At 43.3% G+C, this 14,703-nt stretch overlaps 1 protein-coding gene across 1 annotated transcript in view; it reads left to right on the top strand.

Moving 5' to 3' along the window:
• Positions 1 to 14,703, top strand: part of TIAM1 (TIAM Rac1 associated GEF 1) — a 141,329-nt gene that overhangs the window by 97,824 nt on the left and 28,802 nt on the right. The window contains 4 exon segments of the mRNA XM_035017585.1: positions 1,760 to 1,863; positions 11,617 to 11,796; positions 12,735 to 12,803; positions 13,108 to 13,233. Coding sequence (XP_034873476.1) covers positions 1,760 to 1,863; positions 11,617 to 11,796; positions 12,735 to 12,803; positions 13,108 to 13,233 — 479 coding nt within the window.

Genomic DNA, 14,703 nt, shown 5'->3' with positions numbered 1-14,703 from the left:
CAGACTACGGTGGGGATGGTGCCCCTGCATGGCGTGCAGCCTGGCTGCTCTGGATCCTGCTGAGGGAGCCGTGGTTCCTGTGAGCCAAGAGCCTAGTGTTCTAAGCACAGTGTCTCTAATTGAGCTTATCCACTGCTCCTTTTTGGGGATCAACTCTTGCCGTTTTTCCTGGCTCCAGCATCTAGGTTATTGCCCCCATACAAAGTGTTCAATCAGCTTTTTTCCCATGGAGGCAACAATATGACATAGTTGATAGCCACCAAGTTACCTGGGCTTCATTCTTTGACTGCCACCATATGATAGAGGGAGCAAGTAATCAGAAAATCCTAGAGCCAGGGGCACCTGGGTGGCACAGTTGGTTGGGCGTCCGACTGTTGGTTGCCGCTCAGGTCATGATCTCAGGGTCGCGGGATTAAGCTCTGTGTTGGGCTCTGCTCGGCACCGGAGTCTGCTTGGGATTCTTTCTTTCCCTCTCCCTCTTCCCCTCTCCACTGTGTATGCACCCTCTCTCAAATAAATAAAACTCAAAAGAAAAAGAAAGGAAGAAAGAAAGAAAATTCTAGAGCCAGAGCAAAAAGGAGGACACAGACGGAAACTTCCATTGAGGTTGTGTTCACTTCATTGGTGCTTCATCACAGAGGAGGACAGGGGACCAAAGGATGCAGGCTTGGAGCTTAAGTGTTTGCTTAGAGGTCGGCTTCCTCCCTGTTTGGCGGCCAACTTTGAATTTGAACAGAAAGTGATGCCAAGCAGATGATGACTCTGATAGTGTCACTGGATAAAACAGCCTGTTTGCAAATAGAGGCTTTCATCCAAAGGGTCAGAAGGTGGCTCCTTCACTCTCGTTTTCTGTCTTGCCCATTTGTAGTCATAGTGCTGTTGTCCCTGATCCAGGTGTCTAAATGTCTTAGAGCCTTACTACTCCAAGTGTGGTCCATGGACAGTATTGATTGGTGTCCTCTTGGGGCTTGTAAGAAATGCAAAAGTTGCGGTCCAACCCCAGCCTATTGAATCTGATCTGCAGAGCATGATCCCCTGGGGGTTCAGATATTCTTTAAATTTGAGAAGCCCACCAGAGGACGGTGATTGTAATGTTCTTTTCCTTCACCTTTGCATAGAATATGGCAGGAAGTATGGAAGTATGGTGTTATGTTTATAGCTTGCCAGACTTTTGCAAAAACAGACATCACACATACTACGGACTGAATGTTTATTGTCCTTGGGTCCACCTCCAAATACCATCATGTGGGAGGTTAGGGCTTCAACATACGATACGATTATGTGTTATAAAATTTTTTTAAAAATGGGGTGCCTGGGTGGCTCAGTTGGTTAAGCGACTGCCTTCGGCTCAGGTCATGATCCTGGAGTCCCGGGATCGAGTCCTGCATCGGGCTCCCTGCTCAGCGGGGGGTCTGCTTCTCCCTCTGACCCTCTTCCCTCTCGTGCTCTCTGTCTCTCATTCTCTCTCAAATAAATAAAATCTTAAAAAAAAAATTTTTTTTAAATGTGTATATATATATAGTCATGTAAAAATAATAGTAGTAAGAAAAAAAAATAAAAAAAAAATAAAAATAATAGTAGTAAGAATAAACACAACAGAACACACTTACTGAACCAAGATCGTGGAGCTCATAGTTGGAGGGTCTTAACAACGTATGTATGTATGTGTCGCGGGGCCTGACCCTGACCCTGCACAGGCCTGACTTGTAGCAGTTGCTCTCCATGCTGACCCACGTTTTCTTCTGATTTCATCTTGCAGGACACGGCCTCTGCAGCGAGCAAGGCAACAGTGCCGAGACCGCTCCAGAGGAGACCGAAGGGCCGGGCTTGGAATCCTCAGATGAAACTGATCACAGCAGCAAGGTGAGAGATTTTCATTTTCACGTCCCACGTGTTGAGCCACCGAAGAATCACAGCTGACACGTCACCTTTGCAGCTGTATGTGGTTAGAAGTCCTCTCCACGGGACCGAGTGTTTTTACCTCTGAGATGTCGCTGAGATACGAAATCCCAATGACAGCCTCGATAACAAACCTATACGTGCGAACACAGGGCAGAAATCTGTTTTAAGAGCTCCCATCTCATTTCACCTGTTTCCCTCTCACATTTACATTTGTGTTTGAAGAAGTAGCATCCAAAATGTGTGTGGCTGGGCCAGATAGACTTTCTTGCTGTGCGTGGTTTCTGCAACAAGCTCTTTTTGCATGATCTGTTTGGTTCTTGTTAAACGTGAGCAGTTTTTACATGAAAGAGAAAGAAACGCTCTTTTTCTTTATTCATATAGCATGTCCCTCAGTTGTTCAAGGCCTGTGAGAAAGCCCTTATTCTGACTCTTTGGTGGAAGACCGTGAATTTGTTTTCCATAGTTCATCATGCTTTTATCCCACTTCACAAAGGGTTCTGTGGATCAGTAGCCTGTTCTTGGCACACTGTCCAAAGTACAACAATTTAAAAACTTGGTGTTACCTCTGTCCAAAGGCCCTTCCCCAGCAAAAGTAATTGTACGTGATTCTGTTTCTTTTTTTTTTTTTAAGATTTTATTTATTTATGAGCGAGAGAGAGAGAGAGAGCGCATGAGCAGGGGGGAGGGGCGGAGGAAGAAGCAGGCTCCATCCCAGGACCTTCAGGATCATGACCAGAGCCGAAGGCAGAGGTTTAACCGACTGAGCCACCCAGAGGCCCCACGTGATTCTGTTTCTGTATTTATTCACCTTTTATAGTGTTGTTGACATATGTATGTGGATCCCTCCACCCACCTTTCTTTGGTTTGACATTTACCAGTCACTCTCTGATCAAATCACGTAACTTTAGATTATACCTTTGTTTTCCCTTTTGCAATGTCGGGGTGATTCTTGCCTTTGCTCAGTGATTGGATGATGGGGGCGGGTGGGGGGCTGTCAAATAATATATTTGTAGGAGAGCATGATGATATAACTGTAGGAGAGCATGTTGGTCATGGAAATATGCTATTCAAATATGAACCATTATTTTATTTATTTATTTTTATTTATTTAATTTTTTTTAAAGATTTTATTTATTTATTTGAGAGAGAGAGAATGAGAGACAGAGAGCATGAGAGGGAGGAAGGTCAGAGGGAGAAGCAGACTCCCCGCCGAGCAGGGAGCCCGATGCGGGACTCGATCCAGGGACTCCAGGATCATGACCTGAGCCGAAGGCAGTCGCTTAACCAACTGAGCCACCCAGGCGCCCGAAACCATTATTTTAAAAAACTACATTTCTCTGCATGTGTGTGCCTATGTGTGAGTAGTCAGCATCACTTTTACCCCATGTGTGTTTCTTTGATCATCATAGGTAAGATCACCATTCTCCATGTCCTAAGTTGAGCACAGTATAAAATTTAATATTTGAAAGTAATTCTGATCATTAAAAAGGCTTTATGTTGTTGGCTATTAGTTAAAACACAGATGAATGGAAATATGTGCATTTCATTTAAAGCCAAAAAAGACAAACAAAAACTTGCTTAAAGTTGCCTTTTAGGTGTGTGGCCCTTACTTTACTTTTAGGCACTTGGGGGAAGGAGGAGGGACAGAGAAATGGATTATTTCCAAACTGAGGTAAGATATTTGGAAGAGTATTTATTAAGTCATTTTGTTGTTGAACTTAGAAATGTTAATTCTCAGTTTCTAATTTGATTTAGAATACAGCTATTTTTCCTATATCTAAAACATTTATTTCTGAATACTTTTTAACTTGGATCATTTCTACCTCACTGTAATAGGCCAATGTTCTCATTCCTTGTGGAATTTTGAGATTGTTTTCATTTGAAATTTTGTGAGTCATGAGGTCCTAAACAGGGTCCTCTCTAATATTCGGTCTGGCAGTAGAGAGGAAGGAAGGGGCCCCAGGGTTTTGTTGAACTGCCCTGGATGCCTGTCTGTCTATGATTCTTTCTCCAGAGGATAGGTGTAAAACTCACCTGGCACAGACAGGGTTAGATGTAGGAACAGAACACCCCAACCCCAGATTTCACTGCAGAAATGCATGGTGGGCTCTCATAGAAGAGAATGTCTTCAAAATTGTCAGTGACAAGTTTGGGTGATGATCAGTATTTTTAAAGCTAGTACAGTGATCTGTGCTAAAACCTTAAGTTTGTATTCCTTTTTACTAGGTTGGGGAGCACTGTGTGATTCCGTACCCAAAAATACTTCCTGGTTTTGGTTCAATTCACATTTTATCTTCTTTATTTGAACTGCTTTGTCATGTAACCCAAGTTGGCTATTAGTTAAAAGTTAATTAACTAAATTGGGGCCTTTAATGAGTTAATATCTCACTTTGGATATTTTAGAAGCAAAAAAATTAAATTGAGCAAATGGTTCTTGGAGTCTGGGTCCTACTGTGTATTTTTTTTTTTTTTTTTAAGATTTTATTTATTTGAGAGAGAGAGAGTGCATAGCTGGGGTTGGGGAGGGGCAGAGGCAGAAGGAGAAGCAGACTCCCTGCTGAGCAGGGAACCCAACATGGGGCTGGATCTCAGGACCGTGGGATCATGACCTGAGCTAAAGGGAGGTGCTTAATGGACTGAGCCACCCAGGCACCACCCCCCCACACCACTGTGTATTCTTAATAATAAATGAGAGCTAACACTTATTTCGTATGTTGTATATATTGGGCACCATTCATATTAACTTATCTCATCCTCACAACACCTCTGAGAGAGAAATACTATTATTCCCTCTATTTCATAGGTAATGACATTGGAACAGAGAGGTTAGCAACTCAGTGAAGGTCACACAGCTCTGAGATGGCAAAACCAGGCCTTGTGTTGTTACCTGCCATGCTGAAACTACCTTCTGGCCAGATTGGTTAAAGTCTGGTGTTATATACCAGGTTTTGGAAAAAGAAGGAATTAATTAATTAGTGTGCTATGTCAGTCAATTAGATATGTACTCATGAACCACTCACATATTTTCTTAATGTATAACCTTTCTGGGTGTATTTTTTTATGATTTAAAGTAAGAGCAAGCACATATCTTGAGTTTCTTGATCAAGATTAAATATTCTTTTGACACGTGTCCCAGATCAGTAATTTTTTTGAGACTAAACTGCACATTAATTTTTAAGTCCTAAGCTGCCTTTAGCCGTGGAAGGATGACTTAGCCTTACCTTGAATGCACCAGGCTGTAAAAGTAAATAAATAAGCAAACACATCAAGGAATGAAATGAAACAAGCAATCCTTTTTTATTCCTGCTGCATCTGTGAGGGCTCTTGATTTTTTTGTTTAAAATTTTTGCTGTTCTTCCTAAATGAATTGCTTTACAAAATAATGGGCAGAATTAAGAGAACACAGGTTGGAGCGTCATGTGTTTTTCGATTTTTTTTTTTTTTTTTTTTTTTAAATAACAGTTTTTGCTCCTCACGGCTTTTTGGGGTTCCACAAGTAAGTATTTGCAGGCTTGCAGAAAGAGCATTGGCGGCCCTGGAAAGTGACATCCACAGGGTGGGGGTGGGGCTCCCACACTGCAGGGGCAGTCTAGCGGCCTTTCTCTTTGTGAGCCTCCTCCTTCCTTTTGTGACGGTGGGCGACACCCTCCAAGGGGCCTCCTCCACTGGTCACTTGTTTCTCTGCTTCTAATGGAAAAAACTCTTGTCTCTGGAAATGAATGCTAATGAGCTCCCGGCTGTCCTGTTCTGCATTCCAGGCCCCCTGGCAACTGTGATTGTGTTTTCCACTTAGCAAATGTATTAGAATAATTTTCAGAACATTGCCATTCCGAAAGCCATCTTTTTTTCTCTTTTTAATCCAAACTGGGATTGTCTCAGAAACGTCTGCTTTAGTAACAACGCATTAGCGGAAAATGTGAAAACATAAACTGTTCAAAAAAAAAAAAAAATACATAGCGTGTTTTTATTTTATTTTTCTTAGTGCCTGCTCCCGACTCCGTGAGGGGTGTCTTCAAAGTTGTTTGAGCTGGCCGGGTTTAATATCCCTGTGCAGTGCATGACGCTCACCAATCAGCTGATCGTGGTCCGCAGAGCAGAGAGACGCTCACATCCTGGGCAGGCTTTTTCTGCTTTGTGTCTGGTCTCTTTTGGTTCTCCCTTTCTGGAACTTTTGTTGGTGAGCCAGGTGAAATGAAAGCATGAATTCTTGTCCACGAGTTAGCCTTTGACACCATCCCAGAGGCCACTGCCGGGCAGCAGGGGCTGCAGGGCTTCTGTCCAGTCTGTTGAGATGCAGTGGTAGGTTTCCCGGGCGCGCCGGTATGGGCCGTCTATACGAGAGGATGCTCCCTTGGGAACTGGAAGGTATTTGGCGCTCTCGGGGTATTTTAAGAAACTTCTGTTTCTGTGCGGAACACGTCAGGTGGTAGAATTACCATGAGAATACATTCCTGATGATGTCTGCACTGTGGAAAATAAAGCGCAAGCCCAGGATTGAAAACAATGACAAGTCCGGTGACTCTATATATCGGACCCTTCATATGGTGAGCATGTTTGAATTCTCTGTTGCTAACCTTGTTTATGTGACGACTTCCCAGCTGAATTGCTTTCCAGTCCAGATGATGGTGATTATTCTTGTCCCGTTTCCCCATGACTGCATCCTTTTACCTTCCGGATCCCCTTGTTGATAAAGAATATATAGTTGAGCATGGGGGCGGGGTGGGCATCGGCAGTTGGTGTGAAATCGAATTTGCCTAGAATCTTCACATTTGTCTATTTGTTCATTCTGAAATGGCATAAAGATATATAGTCTGTATTTTTGGAACAGTGTCATTTGAGTTCTTCTCCTTTCTTTTGGTTGTTGAGATTTTGAGTGTGTTTGTATGATGTGTATGGCAAATCTCCCCGATCCCCGCCTCAGACTGGGTCGTCTGAGTGCTCATCAAGCATTTCTGGGAGAAGGGAGTTCACCTTGGCCTCCTATAAAGTTTGAAGTGTTTTTGACTTTATTTCTGCCTACTTGAGAAGGAGATGGTGATAGAAGCTTTGACTCAGGGCTTGTGTTAATGCTTTAACATCCACTGACTGAGATTGTACATGGCAGTCCCTGTAGTAAATGTTGAGTCCCTGGTAAGAAAATCTAGTAGGTTAATGACAAGGGACAATTTAACCAAATCCAATAAAACTTTTTAGTAGCTCAGTATAAATACTGGAGTCTGTCCACCATTCGATTTTGTGTCATTTAAGGAAACTTGAAATTTGGCAGTGAGTCCACCTGATGGACCCAGCTAAGCCTTCGTCCTCCTTGGATGTTTCTTCTTCAGTGTCTGTTCAAAAGGAGACCAAGAAGGTGATGGAAAACCGTAGGGACTACCACTGTAGATAGTGGTCTCTGAAATTACAGAGAATATGACTTTGGTGTTTGTCTCCAAAAAAGCTTAAGTAAAGGTTTTAAGAATTGAGGTCACTCCGGCCCCTTTTAAATCTGTGGGATGTGTTAAATCGGTCAGACTTAAAGGACAGTTTTAGAACCTGAACTCATCTAGAGATAGAAATTGCCTTTAGTGGTTGCATAACAGGAAGACTTTAAACAGCTGGGTAGCTTGAGTCAATAGTATGTACTTAAAAGCCTCCCCCCCTCTTTTTGTACTTTCTTTTCATCTTCCACAGGAAGAAAGCGATATTATAAACATTGAGCTTCATGCTGGCCTCGGTAAAGTGGCCCATTTCCTCCTTCAATTGTGTACTCTTCTCTGCATGTTGGTTGGATCATTCATAGGCCTGACAGTGGAAGGCCTCCGCTACCTTGAACAGTTTTAAACTGGCAGCCTGAAGGGCCCAAAAGTGCTTTTCTGTTTCCAGGGTGACTGACCGCAGTCCTCCAGGGGGGAGAGGTTTGCACTTCTCCCATTACAGAAGCCTCGACCATCTCCTTCTGAACAGTATTTCATGGTCTGTCCCAGTTCCAGGAAACTTGGCTTTGAGGAGTGTGTGGAGAACCTCCCACGGCAGCTACCTTTCTAGGCATCTCTGGCTGCAGAGCTTGGTGTAGAATAAAGAGGACAGCACAGAATGCTCAGTAACCGAGCGGGGAGAGCCCTGCGCCCCGCGTACACCCTACATTGTGGCTAAGCTGCCCAGAGAAGGTCTCCATGGATCTTGATGCAAAAAAGTCTGGCCATAGTATAGGGCCAGGGGGACTTACAAGTTGGGCTACAATGTATAAAATCTCTGCATTAGAGTTATTCTGGAAAAGACCTGCATTTCATACTTCCTTCCAAGGATGTTTTTGGGGTAATATTTTAGTGAAACAGAATTCTCAAACTTGATGACATCATTTTAATGGTTTCCAAGTAAAAATTTCATTAAGAGCCTTGCAAAACATGCTGTGACAGTATGCATTGTAACTTGGAATTCTATCTTTTTATTCTTTATTTAAATAACATGTAATTGAAAGTGAAGAGATTACATCCCTGCTGAGATTCTATGCATGCTCCTTGGAGCGTTTATACCTTGAATCAGAGAACAGGGTTGCCCATGTTGAGACTGCTTTGCCCCGCCTCCATGTAAGAGAGCACCTGGCTAAATTTATCCTAAGTTTAGGATTGTGTCTAATAAGGAAGGGATGCCTAAGGCTTTGAACTCTCAGAAGAGGATTTCAGGGAATTTGGGGGTGTACCTGGGGTGCTCAATTATAGGATGCTTTTTCCCTACACTCCAGAACTTGGCTCAGAGGGGGAGAAAGGTGAGCAGGCTGGGTGTTTGGGAATGAGGTTGGGTAGGACATGGCTTTAGGTCTGTGGCATATGTTTTGAGCACTAAAGCCCTAGCCCACATCCCACTAACCTTTAGCTCTCCCCTTGGGCCTGCTTAACATAAGGATGCCAGACCTTAGAAGTGGTGAACTTCATACAAAGTCAGAAACTCACACTCTTAAAAATGGAAACCTCAGAGCCCTAGTGGTGAAACAGAGGGAATGAAAACCTAGAAAGTCCATCCCATACCTTCCACTATTACACACAGATATAGGTGGGAATGGCAACAGGTCAGTCTAATGAGTATTAGCACAAAGAGAAGCACCTTGTGGAATTTCCTGCCTTTGCTATGTGCCTGAGTCCCCAGGTTGTAACTTTGGCCCATCCTGGAAGTATGGGGCACCCTCTGTGTACTCCACGAGGACATTGGATTTCCCATGGCAACTTGTCGAAATGATAAAATCGTAGAAAGGCGTATTGCGTCACTGATAGGACTGAAGCGATAGATTTACTTATCATGAGGAGTCGCTTTGAGGTTAATCTGCAGATTCATGACAGACAGCTGTGGTTCCTGTTGGGCCAATGAGAAGAGCATTGTGTAAGGGAAGGTGCCTGTTAGACGTTTGTTGTGTTGGGTTCCTTTGCAGGATGCCGAATCGAAGCAATAAAGGACAATCGGACAAAGCCGGGGGGCAGGGCCGTTAGTTGTCAGTCGTCCTCATCAGCTGTCCACAGGATTTTAGTTCTGGTGAGGGTGACCCCCCCCACCATCGTGTCTGTGTCATAATGCAGTGACCTATTATAGTTATCACTGGATCATTTAAAAGATGTGTGAGCATTTTTGTTATGACGGGTCACGGGTCTTTCGTTCCTGTGGAATTTGTAAGACAAAGCCATATTTAACTGGATGTTTAAGAATGACAAACTAGTAAAATACGAACATAACGAAATAAAACTGTTTAGTTGATTCCTACAGAAACAAGCTTTGATGGAATTCTTTCTTAACAGCCTTATTGAGATATAATTCACATATCATACAGTTCCGCCCATTTTGGTGAGCGTTTTTGTTAGCCACTGAAGGGAGAATTCTTTGTGGGGATATACAACGTCTGGAACACTGAATCCATGGACAACGGTGAACAGTGCCCCTGAGAGGTGACTAATATCTTCTGGAACATAAGACTAGGGTTAGTGCTAGTACCACATAAGCTGTGGTCATTGTAAGAGAATTGAAATAGGGGCGCCTGGGTGGCGCAGTTGGTTGAGTGTCCTACTGTTGGTTTTGGCTCCAGTCGTGATCTCAGGGTCCTGGGAATGAGCCCCCCATCAGACTCCACGCTGCTTGAGATTCTCTCGCCCTCTCTCTGCCCCTCCTCCCAAAATAAATAAATCTTAAAAAAAAAACAAAACCCAAAGAAATAATCATTATGTGGATTTGGGTCCTGGCTCTCCTCCTTGCTGTCATGGCATTGTTGTGAATGCATCCTTGTTAGGTTCTGATTTCCCATGTCCTTGTACTGCCTTTGTTCCAGGCTCCCTTCCCTTTGGGATAATGCCAGTGAGGGGAAGGCATGTTAATGTTGGCTGCCTTTTCCCTCTATGTTTAAGGGATTGTCCCCATGGAATACCCTTGGTTTTAGCTCCTCTGCCCAGCACCAAATGCCAGCCTTGAGTTTCAGCTCTGGGCAGCAACTGCTGTTTTGGGGAGGATGTTCTTCTCATGTTCTTCCTGGGTAGGTGGGTGATAGAAGTAATTCTTTATTTGCACCCGTGTTTGCTGGGAATACTCTGTGCCTAGGGATGAATTAGATGGTGGAAGCCAGGGAGAGGAGGATGGGCAGGCAGCTTATCTTCAAGGAGCTATCCAGCGAACATTCGTAGAGTGGTACATTTGGGCAAATATTAATAAACTAGATTTTGTGCTACAAAATAGCCTCTGGAGGCATTCCAGCAAGAGCTTTAAATAATACGCTGGCTCATCCCATCCTGGAGGTCCTGATTGAATTGATCTGGAGGGTGCGCTGGGCATGCTCGTCAGGTGATTGCTATATGCAGCTCAAGTACTCAAGCTCAAGTACTAATTCCATGGGGTTTTCAGCAGCCCGCCTGCCACCCATTCTTTGGAGAACTCTTTTGCATAACTGGAAACAGTGCAATTTTAGAATCCTAGAACCCTAAACTTCTACCTGAATCATCCTGGACAGAGATTAGGTGGAGGCTGAGCTCCCCCACTGAAGCCTTGTTTAGGGCCCAACAGCCTTTATTTCGAAAGAGAGGAGAGGTGTCTTTCTGCTTGGAGAAGCCGGAGAGACGAACTTTTTTTTTTTCTTTCTTAAAATACATGGGTATCTATCATTATCTAGAAAGTTGCCTTAGGGCCAGTTTTTAACAGCGCCAGAAAGAATCTTAGCTTATAAAATCATCTTCCGCCATTGCAAAGTAAGTATAGTTTACTTAAGTGGGGGCTGTGATAATTAGCCTTGTATTTGGGGTGAAATGCGTTTAATTTTTCTGTATCTCCGTGTCCTTATTTGTAAGCTTCTTGCAGAGTAGTTATGCACACAGGCTTTGACCCACTCTGCCTGATTCAAATCCCAGCTGTGCCGTTTTTGAGCTGTGCAATCTCAGATGAGTTACTTAACCTCTCTGGGCCTCCTTTGTGTCACCTGTTTCATAGGAATGCTAACAGCCCTTACTTACCATGTAGGAGGATTAAATACATCAGACCAATGCCTGGCATGTGGTGAGCCCTTGGAGTATGTTAGCATTTGTCGTTATGGGTGTTTTGAGCATTCAGTGAGCTCTCCTGTGTGTAGAGCAGTCGGGGGAAGGAGAAATGTAATTCACCTGTGGCAGTTCATTAACCAGGAAGGACACCTTTAGGCGGAACAGATACCAGACAGGTCTCTCTTGTGAGAGGTAACTTCATCTGCCTTGCCTTTTAAACTGTGCTCCGAAGAGCACGGAACAGGTGGCCGCATTTTGCCGCAGTCTGCATGAGATGAACCCCTCCGAGCCGAGCCCATCTCCGCAAGACGCCACTGGGCCTCAGCTGGCCACCATGAGGCAGCTCACGGACGCTGACAAGCTGCGCAAGGTGATCTGCGAGCTCTTGGAGACAGAGCGCACCTACGTGAAAGTACGTCTTGCTGGTCTACCCTCCCTTCCCGCCTGGCATGCCTTCCCTCCTCGTCTTGAAGGAGGGGCTTTGTGGGTTTACACTGTGTTTGGTCTCCTGTGGAATCTGGCCCTTCTTCTGAATGTTCAGATCTCCTGCATCTTAAGGAAGCACCTCAATTCTTAGAGCAGTTCATTGACATCTGTAATTGATCGATCGAGAAAGGAGATGATGGTGAATATTCAGTGAGCCTTCTGACCTTTCTAAATCTGTTGTTGAGCTAATACTAAAATTGAATTTAGTTTTTGAAGGATTTAAAGGTATTGTTTTCGGTATCTAATTTGAGTCCAGGCAGAAGGGTATCTGTTTTCTTTTTAGTCTCACTTGTGTTCGGACATTTAGTTATATTTCCGTAATTATATAATTTATTCCTATATAATTCTTAATGTCTATGTAATACATATAACAATGTATGCACTATACATATGTTACGATACATACATTGTAATACACTCCTATGACTGTAGTAATTATCTATTCCTGTAACTATATAATTAGTTAAATATCACAACAGTGTGATCTGTTTTTAATGACCTATTTTAGTCTTTAACTCAGGGGTCAGCAAATCATGGCCCTTAGGCCAAATCCAGCCCTCTGCCTGTTTTGACAAATAAAGTTTTATTGGAACACAGCCACACACATTCATTTACATGTTGTCTGTGCTGCTGTAACAGGAAGCAGCTTTCCTGTTACAGCAGCAGAGTTACGTAGTTGTGAGAGAGACCGCATGGCCTGCAGAGTCGAAAATATTACCGAAGAGGTTGGCTCACTCCCGCTTTAAGGGAACTTAATGACCTCAAGACTGTAATGTTAGCATTTGCGACATAATCTGTTTTTTTCTCCTTTAGATTCCTTCTAGGCTTTTAGATGTGCTAATGAGATATCCTTTCAACCCTTAGGACTTAAACTGTCTCATGGAGAGATACCTAAAACCTCTTCAAAAAGAAACTTTCCTCACCCAAGATGAGGTATGGTGGACATTGTCTTAACTTTGTGAGGGTTTTCCTGCAGCTTGACTTGAAGAGGAAGGAGCGAGGCGCACATTTAGTACCAAAAACATTTGGAACGAGTTAAATGATTGCGAGTTAATGCTCTTGGCTTGCACCCAGAGAGTGAGGAGCGGCCCCACTCCCTGCCCCGATCCCCCCATCTCATGGTGGGCTCATGATCTTAATTGATAAGTATTGATAGAAGAACTCTGAAATCAGAAGCAGATAAAGTTTCTGAACACCAATGAAATATGGGTGGCTTAAATTCTTTCTCATTTTCCAGCTTGATGTGCTCTTTGGAAATCTAACCGAAATGGTAGAGTTTCAAGTAGAATTTCTGAGAACTCTAGAAGATGGAGTGAGACTGGTACCCGATTTGGAAAAGCTTGAGAAAGTCGATCAATTCAAGGTAAGTCCACCAGTGATGTCAGGCTGCCTCCTTCTGTCATGGGTGGGTTATTCCGTAGGTTAAGTGGAACCTCTTGAGAACACGTCGCAGGAGGCGTAGGCTCTCTTTGGTACATTCTTGTGCTCGTGGTGTTGAGTCTTCATTGGACCTCCAGTGGGGTCAGTCCCTAAGGGGATTCTGAGAGGGGGAACCTTGTCTGGCTAAGGTGACGCCAGTGTCATCAACTTGTATGAAACTGGTGCCCCTGCGGGCTTCCACTCTGGAGGATAGACCAGCCTTGACCTTTTGTTCTGTTGACGTGGGGCCCTTTAATACTTGCTATTAGCAAATGAGACTAGCACTCTTGGCTTCCCAGTAAACAAGTTAATTTATCATGTTCTGGAAAACTTTGCTTAATGGAAATGCTTATCATGATCCAGGAGGAAGACAGTCTTCCAGCACACAGTGTCCTTATCGCCTTAATGAGGATTTATGACCAGTACCTCAGTGAGGATGCTTACAGCTTCTTTCTCCCTCCTTGGCTGGCTCTCCTCCATTACAGATACTTCCTGTGCTGCACCTCCACCCGACAGAGCTCCTCGATGCACGCACGGTGGTGTCGGCTTCTCTTAAAGTTAAAAAAAAATACCAACAGATTAATTCAGGTGTAATTGACATACAATACCCTGCATCTATTCACATTGTACAGTGTGATGAATCTTGCCATATGTATACACCTGCGAAACCATCACCACAGTCAGGATAATGAGCATCAGCAGGAACCCTTGAAGGTTTTTCCCTGCTCTTTGTTACCATAGATTAGTTACATTCGTTTGCAATTTGGAATTTCATACAGCATGTACTCTTTTCTTTTTTAATGTGGCATCCTTTACTTGGAATAATCATGTCACGTTCCATGCACGTGGCTGCAGATAGCAATCTATGGCTCTGTGGTATCCCACCGTACTGTGGCATCTCATTGTAGCTTTCATTTCAGTTTCCCTTATGACATGACAACGAGCATCTTCTAATGTGCTAATTTGCCTTTAATATATCCTCTTTGGTGAAACATCTGTTCAGATCATTTGCCCATTGATTGTATTGGTTGGTGGTTTTCTTTTTCTTTTAAATTATGTTAATCACCATACATTACATCATTAGTTTTTTTTTGTTTTTTTTGTTTTTATTTTTTTATTGTTATGTTGATCACCGTACATTACATCATTAGGTTTTTTTTGTTTTTTTGTTTTTATTTTTTTATTGTTATGTTGATCACCGTACATTACATCATTAGTTTTTGATGTAGTGTTCCATGATTCATTGTTTGCGTATAACACCCAGTGCTCCATGCAGAACGTGCCCTCTTTAATACCCATCACCAGGCTAACCCATCCTCCCACCCCCCTCCCCTCTAGAACCCTCAGTTTGGTTGGTTGTTTTCTTACTATGAGACTTGAGAGTTCTTTGTATATTCTAACTATAAGTCCTTTA

This window comes from Mirounga leonina, unplaced genomic scaffold (genome assembly GCF_011800145.1).
Source record: "Mirounga leonina isolate KUSES-001 unplaced genomic scaffold, KU_Mleo_1.0 Mir_172, whole genome shotgun sequence".
Taxonomy (NCBI): Eukaryota; Metazoa; Chordata; class Mammalia; order Carnivora; family Phocidae; genus Mirounga; species Mirounga leonina.
Note: the sequence above shows the minus strand (reverse complement) of the source record. Positions and strands in the feature narration are given on the sequence as shown.